The sequence below is a fragment of the Arvicanthis niloticus genome, chromosome 8 (genome assembly GCF_011762505.2).
Source record: "Arvicanthis niloticus isolate mArvNil1 chromosome 8, mArvNil1.pat.X, whole genome shotgun sequence".
NCBI lineage: Eukaryota > Metazoa > Chordata > Mammalia > Rodentia > Muridae > Arvicanthis > Arvicanthis niloticus.
The window spans coordinates 8,820,934-8,837,643 of NC_047665.1; the positions used below are offsets into that span (position 1 = coordinate 8,820,934).

At 40.1% G+C, this 16,710-nt stretch overlaps 1 protein-coding gene across 12 annotated transcripts in view; it reads right to left on the reverse strand.

The window, feature by feature from the left end:
* Nsd1 (nuclear receptor binding SET domain protein 1) overlaps positions 1–16,710 on the reverse strand; it is a 108,462-nt gene that overhangs the window by 78,119 nt on the left and 13,633 nt on the right. For 11 of the 12 annotated variants that reach the window (XM_076938972.1, XM_076938976.1, XM_034509901.2 and 8 more), the window contains 2 exons: positions 6,785–6,920; positions 3,105–3,277 (listed from right to left, as the gene is read on the reverse strand). In XM_076938972.1, the coding sequence (XP_076795087.1) occupies positions 3,105–3,277; positions 6,785–6,920 (309 nt within the window). Of the gene's footprint in view, positions 1–1,245; positions 2,379–3,104; positions 3,278–6,784; positions 6,921–16,710 lie in introns of those variants that run through there. The other variant, XM_076938980.1, reaches the window with a different exon arrangement.

Genomic DNA, 16,710 nt, shown 5'->3' on the forward strand with positions numbered 1-16,710 from the left:
GTACTTCCTGAGACCATAGAGGCAGCCAAGGTTGTTCCTCATGCTGGAAGCCAGGCTGTAATATGCAAGAGTCATCCAGGTGGTAGTGGTTTTGGAAGGCATAAAGAGTCATGAAGAGCAGCTGGAGATTGACACTGTGAAAAGCCACTGGTGAAGTTGCAGCCTTAGTGGCAGTTGAAGGCACAGGACAGAGGGGGTCAGGCAAAGAAGGTTCAATGAGGCTATCGGTGAAAGTGCAGCCCAGTTGCAGAAGACCCTAGGATTCTGGAGATGCCAGTACCATGTGATGACCACCAAGAACAGCCGCAGCAGTGGAATGGAGCCAGTGGGAATCGAGCCAGAGAACTGACCCTACACCCTTTGGTGGAGCCCAGAAAATGGACAGCTGGAGTTTGGTTTTGCTTGGATTGGATTGTCTGTGCCCTGATTTTTCGTTCTTGAAGTAAGAAAGTATTTGGTTTGTTTGTTTGTTTATTATGATTTTAATGTGAGATCTTAAGGATGAATAAGAAAGCAAGAATTGAGGCTTAACAGTGAAGTATTTGTGTGTCAAGGTGACACGGATCTACTGCACTGGCTGGCTTTCTCTGTCAACTTAACATAAGCTATTGTCATTAGAAAGAAAGGAATCTTAGCTGAGGAAATGTCTTCCTGAGATGCAAATGTAAGATATTTTTCTCAATTAGTTATCAATAGGATTTGGCTCAGCTCATTGGGGATGATACCATCCTTGGGCTGGTAGTCCTGGATTCTCTAAGGAAGCAGGCCAGTAAGCACCTCCCCCAACCCCCATCTTCCCTCCTCTGCTTGCTTCCTCAACGATAAACAGTGCTGTGGAAGTGTCAGCCGAATACTTTCTTTCCTCCCCAAAAAACTCTAACTAAGACAATGTTGTGTAACTACAGTCCCAGCAACTCAAGAGGTTAAGCAGCCCAGGAGTTGACAGTTAGTTGGGGCAAAACAGCAAGAGCCTATCAAACTCATCAGCTGACTGTAACATACTGTGAGACCACAGGGACAGAGAATGACAATTACAAGAACTAGTAGGGAAGAGGAAATAAAGAATTCTGGTTTAGGGGTGGAGGAGCTTCAGCTCTAGGAAACTAAAGAGCAGGGGCTGATGACGTAGCTCATCGGCTTTGCTGACTAACATGCCTGAGGTCTTGGATATACTGCCCAACATGGGGTGGGGGCATGGATGAACTGACACCAGAGACAGACACACAGAGAAAAAAAGACCACAAATGACAAGTTTGTTACTTATATTTTAACAAAAGAGCAAGGTTAGACTGGGACACATAGCAAAAGGCTGTCTCAAATATGCACATGTGCACTCACAATTTTTAACAAAAGAAATTGAACTTTTTTTCTCAGCAAACTATAACAAAGCATCAAGCAAAAGATACAAGTGTTGAATTCCCAGCACCATATAAATTAAGGGTGATGATGTATTTCTGCAAACCCAGCACTTGGGAGTGTGGAGGTAGGAGGACCAGGAGTTCAAGGTCATCCACATTATACAAAAACAACAAACAACACCTTTTGGGTTGGGCTTAATGGCAAATTCTATTAATTCCAGCATTCCAAAACAGAGGTAAGTAGATCTCGAGTTCAAAAGCCAACTTGGTCTACATATTAACTTAGCAAATTTCAGGACAGACAGGGCCACAGAGACCCTGTCTCAACAGCAAACAAAAGAAAAATTAAAAAGCAACAAATGAGCCGGGCAGTGGTGTCGCACGCCTTTGGTCCCAGCACTTGGGAGGCAGAGGTAGGTGGATTTCTGAGTTTGAGGCCAGCCTGGTCTACAGAGTGAGTTCCAAGGCATGAAATGCAAGCAGAGAACTGACTTGCAAGATAGATGGTAAGAGAGTGAACTTACACATTATATACCGTGAGGCATCTATTAGTTTCTGAGTTTGAGGCCAGTCTGGTCTACAGAGTGAGTTCTAGGATAGCCAGGGCTATACAGAGAAACCCTGTCTCAATGAAACATATTATGTTTCATAAACATAAATGTGTGGTGGCACATGCCTGCACTCTTGAAGACTCTGAGACCCTGCCTGTTCAACAGTGAGACCCTGTCTAAAAGGAAGCAAAACCCACTCACACACAAAGAAATGTTCATGACTAAAATATAAGCAGGTATAAAACTACAGAATTAAAAACTGGAAAAAAAATAATGAAACTACTAAAACACTTTATCAAAGTTAGACATTAAGGGAACAGTTCTATAATTCTAGCACCTGGAAAGTGCAAGAGATGAAAGCCTGAGTTCAACAGTCTAAAAGGCAGAACAAGACCCTGTCTAAAAACAAACAAACCAACAAGGTAAGTAGAATATTTCATTTTTATTCTTTTTATTTTCCTGTTCAGTCCTAGGGATTAAAACAAGAGATTTATGCTTAGTAGGCACGAACTCTTCCAGTGAGCTAGATCCTTAACCCTCATTATACTGATTGTTTTCTTCTTACATAAAAGATAACCAAAGGGGGCTGGAGAGATGGCTCAGTGGGTAAGAGCGCTGACTGCTCTTCCTGAGTTCCTGAGTTCCTGAGTTTAATTCCCAACAACCACACAGTGGCTCACAACCATCTGTAATGGGATCGGCTGCTGTCTTCTGGGGTGTCTAAAGACAGTTACAGTGTACTCACACACATAAAATAAACAAATCTTAAAAAAAAACAAAAAACAAAAAAACAAAAAAAAGATAACCTTAATCTCAGCACTTGAGGGGCAGGTGGATCTCTCGAAGTTTGAGACTAGCCTAGTCTACAGAGACAGCCAGGGATATACAGAGAAACTCTGTCTCAAAAAAACAAATAGACAACCAAAGAAGACTGGTCACTCCATAATAGTGTCCATTACCTCTCCCTGCTAAGTCAGAGGTAGGTAGAATCACTTCTCAAAATAGTGTAAAGTTGTATGAAAACTAAAGACAGCTAATCCCTATAATATATGTTAATTTCTAGTTATTATTTCTTCACATATCCTGTTAACTAAATGTAATAATATATTTCAAATCTATTAAAACTGTTTCTTCCATAAGCCAACCCACAAGAAGATGAATTTTTGAGATTCTTTTGTTTATATGTGGTCTTTACCTTATGCCTATATCCTTTTTCTTTCTGTTTCCCTCTTTTCCTAAGGACAGGCAGTTCTTCAAATTGATGTCTGCCTTCAAACATGACGATTGCTTTTCCAGCCACCCAGGCTTTTTCAGAAGGGTCTCCAAAGGCCTCCACGTAGTATTCTCGATATGGCCTCCTATTGGCAACTAGGTAAGAATGAAAAAGAAATGTCTTCAAAAGGAAGTACTCACCATTAAGAGAACAGCCAAACCTCCTATTGCCATAGAAGCCTAGATTGTTCATTTGGCCCTGAGCCTGACAACCCAAGTTCAACTTGAGTTTGGTTTCCAGCAAACACATGGGTGAGAGAGCAGTTGCAGCACTTGCTGAGTGTGGGAGAGACCAAAAGCAGATGCACATTCAAAACCATGATGAGTAGCTAGGGAGATGGCTCAGCTGTTCAGAGCAATTCTTGGTGTTTCAGAAGACCCACGTTCAGTCCCAGCACCCAAATCAAGCAGCTCACAATCTCCTCTAACTAGCACCTTAGGAGATCCAATACCTTCTGCCCTCTGTGAGCACCCTCAAACAAATATACAATACGTCAAAGTATTTAAGGGGCTAAAGATAACTCAGCAGTTAAAAGCATGTACAGCTCTTGCAAAGGACCTGAATTCAGTTCCCCATGCCCAGGTCTAGTGGCTCACAACTGCCTATAACTCTAGCTCTTAGGAACCCAATGCTCTGACTTCCACAGGCCTATGCATTCACTGCCCCCCCCCCCCCCCACACACACACATAACCAAATCTTTATAGAGACAGGGTTCAGCCCTTAAGGGCGCTGGCTGTTCTTTCAGAGGACCAATGTTTGGTTTGTAGCTCCCATGTAGTGGCTACAAACGTCTACATCTCTAGTTCCAGGGGATCTGATATCCTTCTTTTGGCCTCCACAGGCACTGCACACACACACACACACACACACACACACACACACACACACACACACACACGAGTGTTCAGACAACATGCAAGTAAACCACCTGCACTATTGGGGGAAAAAAAAAAAAAAACTTTTTAAAAAAAGCTAGGCTGGGCAAGGTGGTGCATGCCTTTAATCCGAGTGTTTGGGAGGTAGAGGCTGGCCAGCCTGGTGTACAGGGCCAGTTCCAAGTCAGCCAGGGCTACATAGTAAGATCTCATCTGAAAACAAAAATAAAAACCATGATGAGCTGGATGAGAAGTGAGGTCCATCCAACAATGAACCATGACTATCCCTGACTGAGGATGTAGTTCAGTCAGCAAAGCATATGTTTAACATGTATGAATCCCTCTAGGTACAGTCCACCTAGCATGAAGCAAGTACTTGGTTCCCAATTCCATTTAATATCAGCATTTGGGAGGTGAAGGCAAAGGAGGCCAACAGCTGAGCATCACCATGAACTAGGAAACCAGTAGCAGAGAGCTGGAGAAATAAGCATCTATACCATGTCTAACCCCAGTTCCATCTCCAGGACCTCCTTAGTGCACAGAAGAAACCTCCACAAGTTGTCCTATAACCTCCATACACATTGCATACACAGCCACACATGTCACACATACACAGTCTCTTTTTAAAGAATTAAAACTTACAACTTTATTTTCCCTGACGCAAAGTCTTACTTCCCAGGCTTGTCTTAAACTCAGTTTGCCTGCCCTGGCCTCAAAAGTGTTAAAATTACAAATGCCCACACCACCAGCATCCACATCAGCACTATCTCAAAACTTCTATAAAGAGAATAATGATTGAAATAATTCAAAATAAGTATCAAAAGATCCAACTGAGAAAGGAATGGGGGAATCTTGCCTCTAATACCACAACCCTGGAGCCCAAAGCAGGAAGACTCAAAACCAGACATATAAAATGAGTCCCAGGCCAGCCTGGGCTAGATCAAAAGACCTTATCTAAAATAAGTAAGAGATTTGTGTCTTTAATTCCAGCACTTGGGAGAGAAGCAGATCTCTATAAATTTAAATTCAGCCTGATATATAGAAGAGGTCCAGGCTAGCCAGGGCTATATATATATATTGAGAACCAGTCTCAAGAGGGAAAAAAAAAAAAGTTAAAGAAAGAATGCACCTGAGCTGAGGTTAGTGGAGGCAGGTTTATCCAGAGTTCAAGGCCATCCTAAACTACACAATAATTTTGAAGTTAGCCTTGGCTACAGAAAACTCTCAAAAATAAGAAGAGATGGCTCAGAGATAAGAGCACACATTGCACATTGCCTGCAGGGGACCCAAGTTCAGTTCCCAGCACTCATTTCACAAAGCCAGCAGTCACCTGTAATTCTAGTTTTAAGATTTGACTTTATCCCACCTGTGCTCCCCCCCACCCCCCAAGTGCTGGTGTTACAGAGCACACCCCAGTGCCTGGATTCTTCTTTGAGAGCTGAGAAGTAAAAAGTCCTCATGTTTGGAAAGGAAAGGACTTTACTGACTGAGCCATACCCCAGACCCTAAAATTTGTGCTTTCTAACAGCATTTGAAATGCTTAACCTAAAGGGGAAATCACTGTAGTGTTATATACTGTACTATACTACACTGATTTTTATATCCACATCAAATAAGAATTGCCACAAATCTTAATCTTAATTGCTATATTTAAATGTATGTAGTTTATTTCATACTTAAATTTTCTGCAGGTATGAAATTTTTTGAAGAAAAATTTGGAGAAAAGGACTGTACTACTATGAGCAAGGGCTGCAAGACAGACCAAGCAGGTAAGGACCATGTGGCCAAGCCTGACAGCCTGAATTCAGTCTCTAAGAAACAGGGGAGGAGAGAGACAGGACCCCTCCAAGGCAGCTGACCTCCACATCAAGCCCCTATGGCATGTGTACCTACACGTGAGATGTATGAACACATACACCATCTGTCATGGGCTATAGACAACAGCAAAAGCAAAATAAGGTGAGTAATAAGAACACTCAGGATAAGGTCATTACTACAAATATTCAGTAAGGGTTTTTAGAACACAACTGATTGCAGCTTGTCATAATAAACTTCAAAGTTTATTCAAAGACAAGTTCCTGCTCTGAATTCCTCAGCAACAGGTATCTGCTACCTTCAAGTGGAAGATGAAATACCAACCCATCTCCAAGTTTCTCTTGATATTACCAATTAAAACTATATATCTTGATAAAAAGAAACTTTATTTTTTGCTTTTAAAGAATTTCAAGGTTTACTGAAAGACTGTGAGCTTAAGGTAGAAAAAGATAGAGGAAAAAACACTCAAAGTCTTTACTTTATAACCAGTAATAATTTTTTAAAAAAGATTTACTTATTTATTTATATATATGAGTATGCTGTAGCTGTCTTCAGACACACCAAAAGAGGGCATCAGATCCCATTACAGATGGTTGTGAGCCACCATGTGGTTGCTGGGAATTGAACTCAGGACCTTTGGAAGAGCAGTCATCGCTCTTAACCACTAAGCCATCTCTCCAGCCCTGATATTCCAGGCAAGTATTAACAGCCTGGTTTAACTACTTTTCAATCTCAGAGTAAGACAAACTTCAAAAACAACTAAAAAGATGAAAGGTGTTAACTCCTAAAAATTTCCAAGAAAAGTATGTATTACTGCTAAGTAACAAAAATCCTGATTCACATTAAAAACAGCTATATGCTCATGATTCCACATTGTATTTTACAACAAATAATCAACTGTAAGTTATTACCTTTCATTTTTGAGTGCGTATTAATCAATGGGTCAGAACAAATCCTGCAGGGCCACCACGGGCGTCTCTTGAATTTTGCCCAAATGAGATCTCCAACTTCATACTTCAGTGGTGTAGACTTTTTCTTCGGTTGACACTTGAGACAGACAAAACATGGGGAATCAGTAAGAATAAAAAAACCTTCAAAGCATTATCCTCCAATCAGAATTTAGAAAAGCAATGCCTAAAAACACAAAATGAAAAGCCAGCCAAGCCAGCAAGGTGGCTAGCAGGTAAAAGCACCTGCCACCAAGCAGACAACCTAAGACTCATATTCTGCAGAGAACAAACTCCTGTTTTACCCTGTGGCCTCCACATTAGCATAGTACCCACTCAGAACCACAATAAATGTTTTTAACATTTATTTAGTTACTTATTATGATAACACTGTTCTGCCTGCATGTATGCCTACAGCCCAGAAGAGGGCACTAGATCTCAGAGATGGTTGTGAGCCACCATGTGGTTGCTAGGAATTGGAACTCAGGAACTCTGGAAAAGTAGCCAGTGCTCTTAACCTCTGAGCTACCTCTCCAGCCCCACAATACATGTTTTTATAGTTTAAAAAAAAAAAAAAAAAAAAAAAAAAGACAACCCAGCACAAATTACCCTGACTCAACTGTTCACAGCATATCCTTTTGGAATAATTTTCAATTTGTTTTACAGTAATTAATGGTCATTATGAAAACAAAGTCCTAAAATTACACAGGATATGGTGGTACAAGCCTTTAACTTTAGTACTTGGGAGGTAGAGGCAAGAATAGATCACTAGTTCAAGGTCAGCCTGGTCTACACAGCGAACTCCAGATAGCCAGGACTACACAATGAGACCCTGCCTCAAAAAGAACAAAATCAAATCCTAGAAGTACAGGTCATCTTCTACTCATGCCAATATACTCCACCTAAATTCTCCCCATAATAAACAAGATATACACAGTACAACTCTGATCAACATTCACACAGAATACAGTATAGATATAAATGAAACTCTTAGGAATTTTTCAACTCAGGCTGAATCTTTTCTCCAAAAATAATATGCCTGACTGATATGGTATCTAACTTCCTCCATTCAGCTCTGAGGTCCATGTCTCTAAATAGCACAAACTCCTGCCTTCAGAAGAAAACACTTGTGTTTCACAGGCCTGAGCCTTCAATCCTGTATACACAAAAAAGGAGCAAACATATACTAAGGTATTTTGCAGAGGACAAACTATGTAGATGACATAATCTAAGTAGGTACAAACAGTATCATTTCCGCTAAGGGCCATGTCTTCAAAGGTGCTTAGAGTTCCTCCAGATAAAGTTTCCTTCCTAAACGCCTGAAACTATCCACTTGGCACTCAAGTGCTCATGAAGAGTATAAGGAATGAATTCATTGAAATAATCCAAGTAAATGATAATTATGAGTAATGCCCTCATTTAAAAGCTATCTTTCAACCTAAAGACTGCTTTCACTTGGGGCTAGAAAGATCAATTAGAGTATATACACTCTTCCAGAGGACTGTGGTTTCACTGCCAACACACACACACACACACACACACACACACACACACACTCACGGTGGCCAGAACTATCTCTAATTCTAGTTCTAGAATACAGGCAAAACACCCATAAGCATTTTTAAAAGGACTTTTACATGAAGCATGTGAAATAGAATGACTCAGAATGCTTCAAAATACTCATGTTTGTAAGTTATGTTCAACTGAAAATAATAGTTTTTATTTTCATAGTCACTAAGGAATTAAGTAGAAAATATAGAACTTCCCTTTAAAACGCCCTCAGGAACCATTTTGCCAGAAAGTCTCTCAAAGTTTGTTAACTATGAATTTTTAAAGCCTGAATGAAGCCCTGTATGGTGGCAGAGACTCAGAGTTCAGAGCTAGCATCAGCTACTACATTGTTAAGTTCCAAGCCAACATGAGCTACATGAGACTTTATCTCAAAAAACAAAATGCCTAAAAAGGAAAACAAATCTTTTATTTGCCAAAATCTAATTGATACTAACATTTGTATTGTCAACTCTGGTACCTACTTTTCTGATGTAATCTGTAATTTGTTACCATGTGATGGTGGCATACAACTTTAATATCTGCACTCAAGAGGCAGAGGCAGGTAGATCTCTATGAATCTGAGGTCGGCCTGATCTACAAATTGAGTTCTATGATTGCTAGGGCTACAGACAGAGAAACCCTGTCTCAGCTCCCCCCACCCCCAAAAGAATAATTTGATAATCATTGATATTATTCAAGTCCCAAATGTAAATGTTTATTTGCAATCATTAATAAATATTATTCAAACCTTAATAATGTAAATAATGTTTACTCGGTATTTGCAATTTATCAAGCACAATGATCTTCCCTGCATTTCTATAAGGCATACCTTCATACTTATTTACTACAAGATACCTGACCCTTTTGGCCTTCAAGTACAGGTGCCCCCATATACATACACACTTACAACACACACAGTAACAGTATCAGTTTAGTCAATGGATTCAAAGCTGGATAGGACAACTCAAACTATTAATGACTGCATTTATCATTTGATAACAGTAAAACCTCAGTTACTACCTATGAGAAAGTTAACCATAATTGAGGACATGAAATTGGTTCTGCCTTCTATTTATATACCTATTACAAATGGATTACACTGTATTATCAGACACATGCCAAAAAATAAATGTGCTGAGTTATGACCAGCAAAACAACAAGCATTGGTGGATCAAAGAGGATGGTAACTTTAATATACCCTGTGAAGAGATCAAAAGATCCAGGCTAGAGAGATGGCTCAGAATACAGAGGACCCAGAGTTGGTTCCCAACAGCACATCCACTAATTCCAGAGGATGAGACCCTCTCTAACCTCTGAGGGCACCTGGTATTCACATTCATGTACATAAACTGAAACAAAAACAAAACAACAAAAAAAATGGTTTTCTTTCTGAAAGATTAAAAGATTTCTTCAGTGCAGGTGGGCAGGTGGTGGTAGCATACACCTTTAATCCTAGCATCCAGGAGGCAGAGGTAGGCAAATTTCTGAGTTCAAGGTCTACAAAGTGAGTTCCAGGACACAGGGAAACCCTGTCTCAAAAGAAAAAGATATCTTCATAAGAGTAATCAATAACCATATGACCTAGTAACTATACTCATAGACATATTCAAGAGTAAAGGATACAAAGCCAAGGCCTGGGGGATAGTTTAGTGGTAGAATAATGCCTGCCATCAACACCAGGGAAACATGGAAACACAGAAACACACACACACACACACACACACACACACACACACACACACACACACACCTGTTCACAGAATAATTTACCACAGTCAAAAAAGTATAAAAAAAAAAGAAGTCAAATGACCACTGAGGAATGGAAATATAAATGTAATTTGTGAATACAGTGGAATACAGTTAGTATATGTAGATTTAGGATCTACATCTGCTAAAAAATCTATTTAAGGGGAACAGGGTACTACAATCCCTGATCCTAGCATTTAGGAAGCTGAGAAAAGAGGGTCCCAAGTTTGAAGTCAGAGTGGGCTACAAAGTTCTAGGTCTTGCATGCGAAAGCACAGACAGGCCAGGCAGAGCTCTGGAGTTTGTTATTCAGCTAGTCTAGTCAATCGGTGAAGCACGATTGTACTCTGAACTCCATGCATGTATCTGTTCTCACATATGAATGCACATACCACAGGATTAAAATTTTAAAAACTACAATATAAACGACATAAGAAGCAATTGAGAAAGATACCTGACACCTTTAGGCTCCAAACTCAGTTGTACCCACGTACATGCAGGCAGGTACGAATGCAGGAAATGTACACAAACAATTGAGTGTAGTGGCAGATACCTGTAATCTCAACACTTGTGAGATGAAGGCAGAAAAATCAAAGCCAGCTCCAGCTATAATATATAACTAATTTTAAGGTAATCCTAGACTGGAAGGAAGAACTGGCGAGGTGGCTCAGCAGTTCAGATCATTTGTTACTATTCCTAGCAGCCACACATTGGCTCACAACCATCCATAACTCCCAGGCATGAATGTGGTTCACACTAACACACATAAAATAAATCCTTAACAACTTAACAACAATATAAATAAATAAATAGATGGATGGATGGATGGATAGATGGAGAAAGCGCTCAATGGTTAGAGCACTTGATGCTCTCCCAAACTTCAAGGGGACCTGAGTTTAATTCCCCAGCACCCACAGCAGGGCTTCCAACTCCAGTTTCAGAAGTGTCAATGCTATCTTCTGGCCTCCATGTAGCATATACACATACACATGAATAAAAATTTTAATAAATAAAGTAAATGGAGATACAGGTTTTAGGAAGAAACATCTGAAATTTACTTAGGGTAAGTGGTCAGTTTGTTCTTTTTAAATATGTATGTGTGTTCTGCCTACAGGAATGCCTGGTAACTCTCAGAGGCCAGAATAGGACATAGGGTATCCTGGAACTAGAAACCCTATCTAAGAAATTGAAAGAAAAGAAACGAACAACTAAATAAATATGTAAATAGGTAACTAAAGAGAGAAAGAGAAGGGGGCGGGGGGGGGGGGGGAAGACAGAGACAGACAGAGACAAGGCCAGACATGCGTAGATCAGGAGCAGAGCTTTACCTGTCATATACAGAACTGTAACATCAATCTCTAGTAGCTTCCTACCCCAAAAATAAAATAAAGCGCTGCACAGAGTGGCTCATGACTGAAATTCTAGCAAGTAGAAAATGGAGCAGGGCCAGGCGGTGGTGGCGCACGCCTTTAATCCCAGCACTTGGGAGGCAGAGGCAGGCAGATTTCTAAGTCTGAGGCCAGCCTGGTCTACAGAGTGAGTTCCAGGACAACCAAGGCTATAACAGAGAAACCCTGTCTCGAAAGAAAAAAAAAGAAAAAGAAAGTTTAAGGTCAGCCTGGGTAATAACCATGTAATTTCAGGTCAGCCTAATCTCTGTAGTGAGACCATCTCCAAAAACAAAAAATTTTATGAACTGTTCAAACACAACACCTACCACTGAACAAAATCCCAGCTCCAAAAAAATTTTAAAATAGGTGCTGCTCACTCATATTAACCTGAATTTTATGTTAACTTTAAAAATAAAAGTCACAGGCTCTCTGACATACCTAAGTTAGAACATCTGTCCTAGTAATTTTACTTAAAGCTACATTCTCACTGTCTCTTTCCCTCCTCTGTTCTCCCCTTTAGAGAAGGTCTCAATAAAATAGCCCAGGCTAGATTAGAACTCATGACTCTCCTATCTCAGCCTACCAAGTACCATAAATATAGGTTTGTAACATGCTGAGTTTCTCTCTAATGTCCTAATATCTTAATGTGATTATTTTCCCATCCCTCTCATATAATGGAGGCACCCAGATTTGTGGCACACAGCCTGTGGTTTTCTATACTACTAGGTATAATGAATCCTTACTTAGCACTTGTTAACTTTAAATTCAAACAAATTGCTTAACTTCGCTGAGCCTCAAGTCTATCCTTTACTTGTAAAATGGGAAAAAAAAAAAAAAAAAAAAAAAAAACAACCTGTGGAGATCAGAAATAAATGTCTACAAGACTCATTCAGTGGCTAAGAGTGACTGCTCCTCTTGCAGGACCCACATTTATTTCCCAAGCACCCATGCCAAGCAGCTTACAACCACCTCCAGAGTATCCAAGGAGCTCTTGAATGGCCTCCTTGGACACCTAACACACATATACACATACTCACACAATATACATAAATAATTAAAATAATAAAAAAAATTAAATGTCTTTTTTAAAAAAGGGAGTGTGTATGTGAGAGAGAGACAAAGCAAAGTGAATAAAGCTGTTTGACACCAAGCGGGATGACCTGTGTTTGATCACAAGATGATCCTCTAACCTCCATGTCATAGCACAGGTGTGCCCTCACTTACCACACTCAAATAAATGTAATAAAAATTTTAAAGAAAGCATGGTCTAAAAGCCAGTGGTTCATATTTGTTATCCCAACACATAGAAGGCATAGGTTAGAACACAAGTTGGAGACCAAACTAAACTACACAAAGAGTTTGAGGCGATCAGAACTACACATTAAGATTTGCAGGGGAGGGAGAGGCTGGGTATATAGCTCAACAATAAGCACATGCCTAATTCATACAGGGCCCCGGGTTTTATCCCCAGAACCAAATATCAGGAATGTATTCTGAGGACTGGCACAAAATAGGCAATACTAGGTAAATCTTTAGCCTAGGATACTAAAGTGATGAAACGACGAAACTCTTGAAATTTACAAAAGGCTCATGATACAAATAACCAATATTTAACTTCAAGTCAAAAATAAAAATTTTTCTTAAGTAGTCAATTTGACCACTTCAAGTCTTACTGACTGACCTCTCCCAGGTCTCTAGAGACATTCTAGGGCTGTTCTAAATCTTTTCTGCCTCAGCAGAAAGAATGCAACGAGAGGACATGATTCACAAGAAGAATGTGTTCTTTGTGCTCTAGTTTTGGTTAGTTGGTCGGCTGTCTGGTTGTCTGGTTGAGATCTCAGCAGCATGATAACCCGGAATTCAAACTTACCACACAGCCAAGGATGACCTCCACCTCACGATCCTCCTACCTCTACATGCAATTGGGACTAGAGGTGTGCACCATCACACCTGTTTATGCAGTGCTGGGGATAAAGCCCAGGGCTTGGTGCAAATCAGGCAAGCACTCTACCAACAGAGCTATATCCCTAGGCCATTTGTTTCTGAGGGAATTCTTTTATGAACCTAACTAAGGTAAATCTGTAAAATATTACTTTCATTCATGTATTTAACATTTACCAGGCCAGTCTAGGCTTTGAGCTCTAAATATAATTGAGAAATAATTTCTCCCTTTCAAACAAAACAAACAAACAAACAAACAAAAAAAAGAAAAAAAAAAAAAAAACAAGTCAAATACCAGCAAGATAGTTCAGCTGGTAAAGCTGTGGCTCAGTTGGTAGAATTCCTGCCTAGTATGGTCAAAGACCTGGGTTCATTCTCCAGCAATGCCTAAACCAGGAATAATGACACACATCTAAAATCCCAGCTCTTGGAAAGCAGAGGCAGGAGGATCAGGAGTTAGGATAACCTGGGCCAGAGTAAGAAATTATCTCAAAAATTAAAAATAAAATAAAAAAGGATTCTGGGGGCAGGAAGATGACTCAGCTGCATTTGCAAAGGACCTGGATTGAGTTCCTAACAGCCACAGGGCAGGTCACAAACATCTGTAACTACAGTTCTAGGGTATTCAGCAACCTCTTCTGGCCTTTTTGAATACTAGGCATGAAGCCAGGCAGTGGTGGCACACACCTTTAATCCCAGCACTTGGGAGGCAGAGGCAGGCAGATTTCTGAGTTCCAGGCCAGCCTGGTCTACAGAATGAGTTCCATGACAGCCAGGGCTACAGAGAGAAACCCTGTCTTGAAAAACAAGCAAACAAACAAACACAAAACAAACAAACAAAAAAAACCCAACCCGAATACTAGGCATGCATGTGGTACACACACACATACATGCAGGCAAACACTCATACATATAAAACAAAAACAAATCTTTTTTAACAAGATCTTGTCTCATTAGGTACAGTGGTCCACTCCTGGAAACCCAGCACTCTAGAGGCTGAAGCAAGAGGACTGTTTGGACTTCAATGCTAGCCTGGGTTAATAGCAAGGATGTATCTTAAAATAAGGTAAGATAAAAAACAAATAAATAGGCCCTACATCAAACAGGGAGAAGGAGGGCACAGGGAGGTAACATCATTAGTAAAATGTTTTGCCTATCATCCTAAAGCCCTGAGTTCAATCAAGGTACCTCATAAACTGGGCATGGTGGTACACATACCTTAATCCCAGCACTCCACAGGCCTGAGATACATGACATCCTAGCTCAAAAATCAATAAATAAATACGAATTTACCCTCAATGACTAATACAGCTTACAACTGACAACATATCTGAATTTATCAACCATCTCAAGATACAAAAAAATGGGGGCTGCAAAGATGGTTTAATGGTTAAGAATGCTTGCTATTCTTACAAAAGACCCAAGTTCAATTCCCAGCATCCACAGGAAGGCCAACAGCTCAGTGGGTATCCAATCCCCTCTTTTGGCCTCCTCAAGCACCAGGGATGTACAAAGTACTCATGCAGGCAGACAGGCAGACAAAACAGTTACATGGATAAAATAAAAATAAAATCTTTTTTTTTTTTTTTTTTTTTTGTTTTTGTTTTTGTTTTTTCAAGACAGGGTTTCTCTGTGTAGTCCTGGCTGTCCTGGAACTCACTCTGTAGACCAGGCTGGCCTCGAACTCAGAAATCCGCCTGCCTCTGCCTCCCAAGTGCTGGGATTAAAGGCGCGCGCCACCACCGCCCGGCAAAATCTTTTTTTTTTTAAATTGTAATTATTTATATCCTTCATAAAAAGGACTTAATTTTAACAAGTAGGATCAAGGGCCAGAAATATAGCTCTTAAGTACATGGTTTTATCAGCACATTCAAGGCCCTGGATTTGATCCTCAGCACTGAAAATAAAACACAAACAAAAAGAAATTAGAAAGTATGACCAAGATATACATACAGGCGTGAAAGCAGCTGAGCTGGTAAAATACTGTCAGGCAAATCTGGGCATCTGAGTTAATTCCCTTGAACTTTGGTAGGAGGGAACCAAATCCCAAAACTTGTCCTATGATCTCCTTCCATGTCACACATGCGCACACAAATAATTTCAATTTTGTTCAAAAGACTAATATAAGTCACAAATGACAGCTCACATATGTCATCTTAGTGACTTAGAAGGCTGAGGCAGGAGAATCATTAAGTTCAGTGCCAGCCTAGCCTAGGGAAGATTCAGCTCCAAGAAGCCTCTCTGATTTTATCTTACCCAATGTAAGATTAAGCACTGCCTAGTGCATGACTAACCTTAATACAGTATTTTAAAATATTAACACCTACTACAAATTCAAAAACCCATCTGCTGACCAAACACTGTTATGGTCTAACTTAAAGGGGCAACTTCAAGTGCTTGAGTATATAATATAATAGTAACTCTGACCTGGCATGGTCAATGTCCTACCCTGGTTATTTCTTTAAAAAACAAAAAACAAAACAAAAAAAAAAAAAAACACCTACTTGCTAGGCATGGTAGCACATACCTTCAATTCTAGCACTCAGGAAGCAGAGGCAGAGGCAGAGGCAGAGGCAGGAAGATCTTGGTGAGTTAGAGGCTGGCCTCTTAAAGAGAGTTCTAAGAAAGCCAGTGCTACATGGAGAAGCCATGTCTTGAGGAAGAAGAGTATTGTGTGGCTTAATCTTCTTGTGGAACTCCAAAAGTAGCAGAGGCTGACTCTTTTGCCCACTTTTGGAGCCCTTTCCTCCTACAGGGTTGCCTCTTCCAGCGTTAAACAAGTAAGACTAGGTGCCTAGTCTTACTGCAGACTGAAGGGACGGAGGAGGAGCGAATGGGGCCAAGGGTGGAGGGGAAGAGAGTGGGGAAACTACAATCTGGATGAGAAAACAATGAATTTAAAAAGTGTCTTAGGGAGGGGGTGCATAAAAAAAAACTGTCTTAAAAAGTACTTTTTTTTTCTAGTTATTGTTGCTAGATTTGCATTTATTTATATATTTTATGTAATTATTATAAGTGCATGAATCAGCAAATATGAATGTTCTATCCTTTTGCCATGAGGGGTTCAGAGATTGAACTCACATAATCAGGCTTAATTAGCTGCAAGGTCTTTTTAACCCACTCAGCCATCTAATCTGCCAATTTTAGTATGTTTAAGATTTTTACAATATTTAAGTGTGTGTGTGTGTGTGTGTGTGTGTGTGTGTGTGTGATTGTGTGTGAGAGTGAATAAATGAGTGAACAAATGAATTTATGAGAATG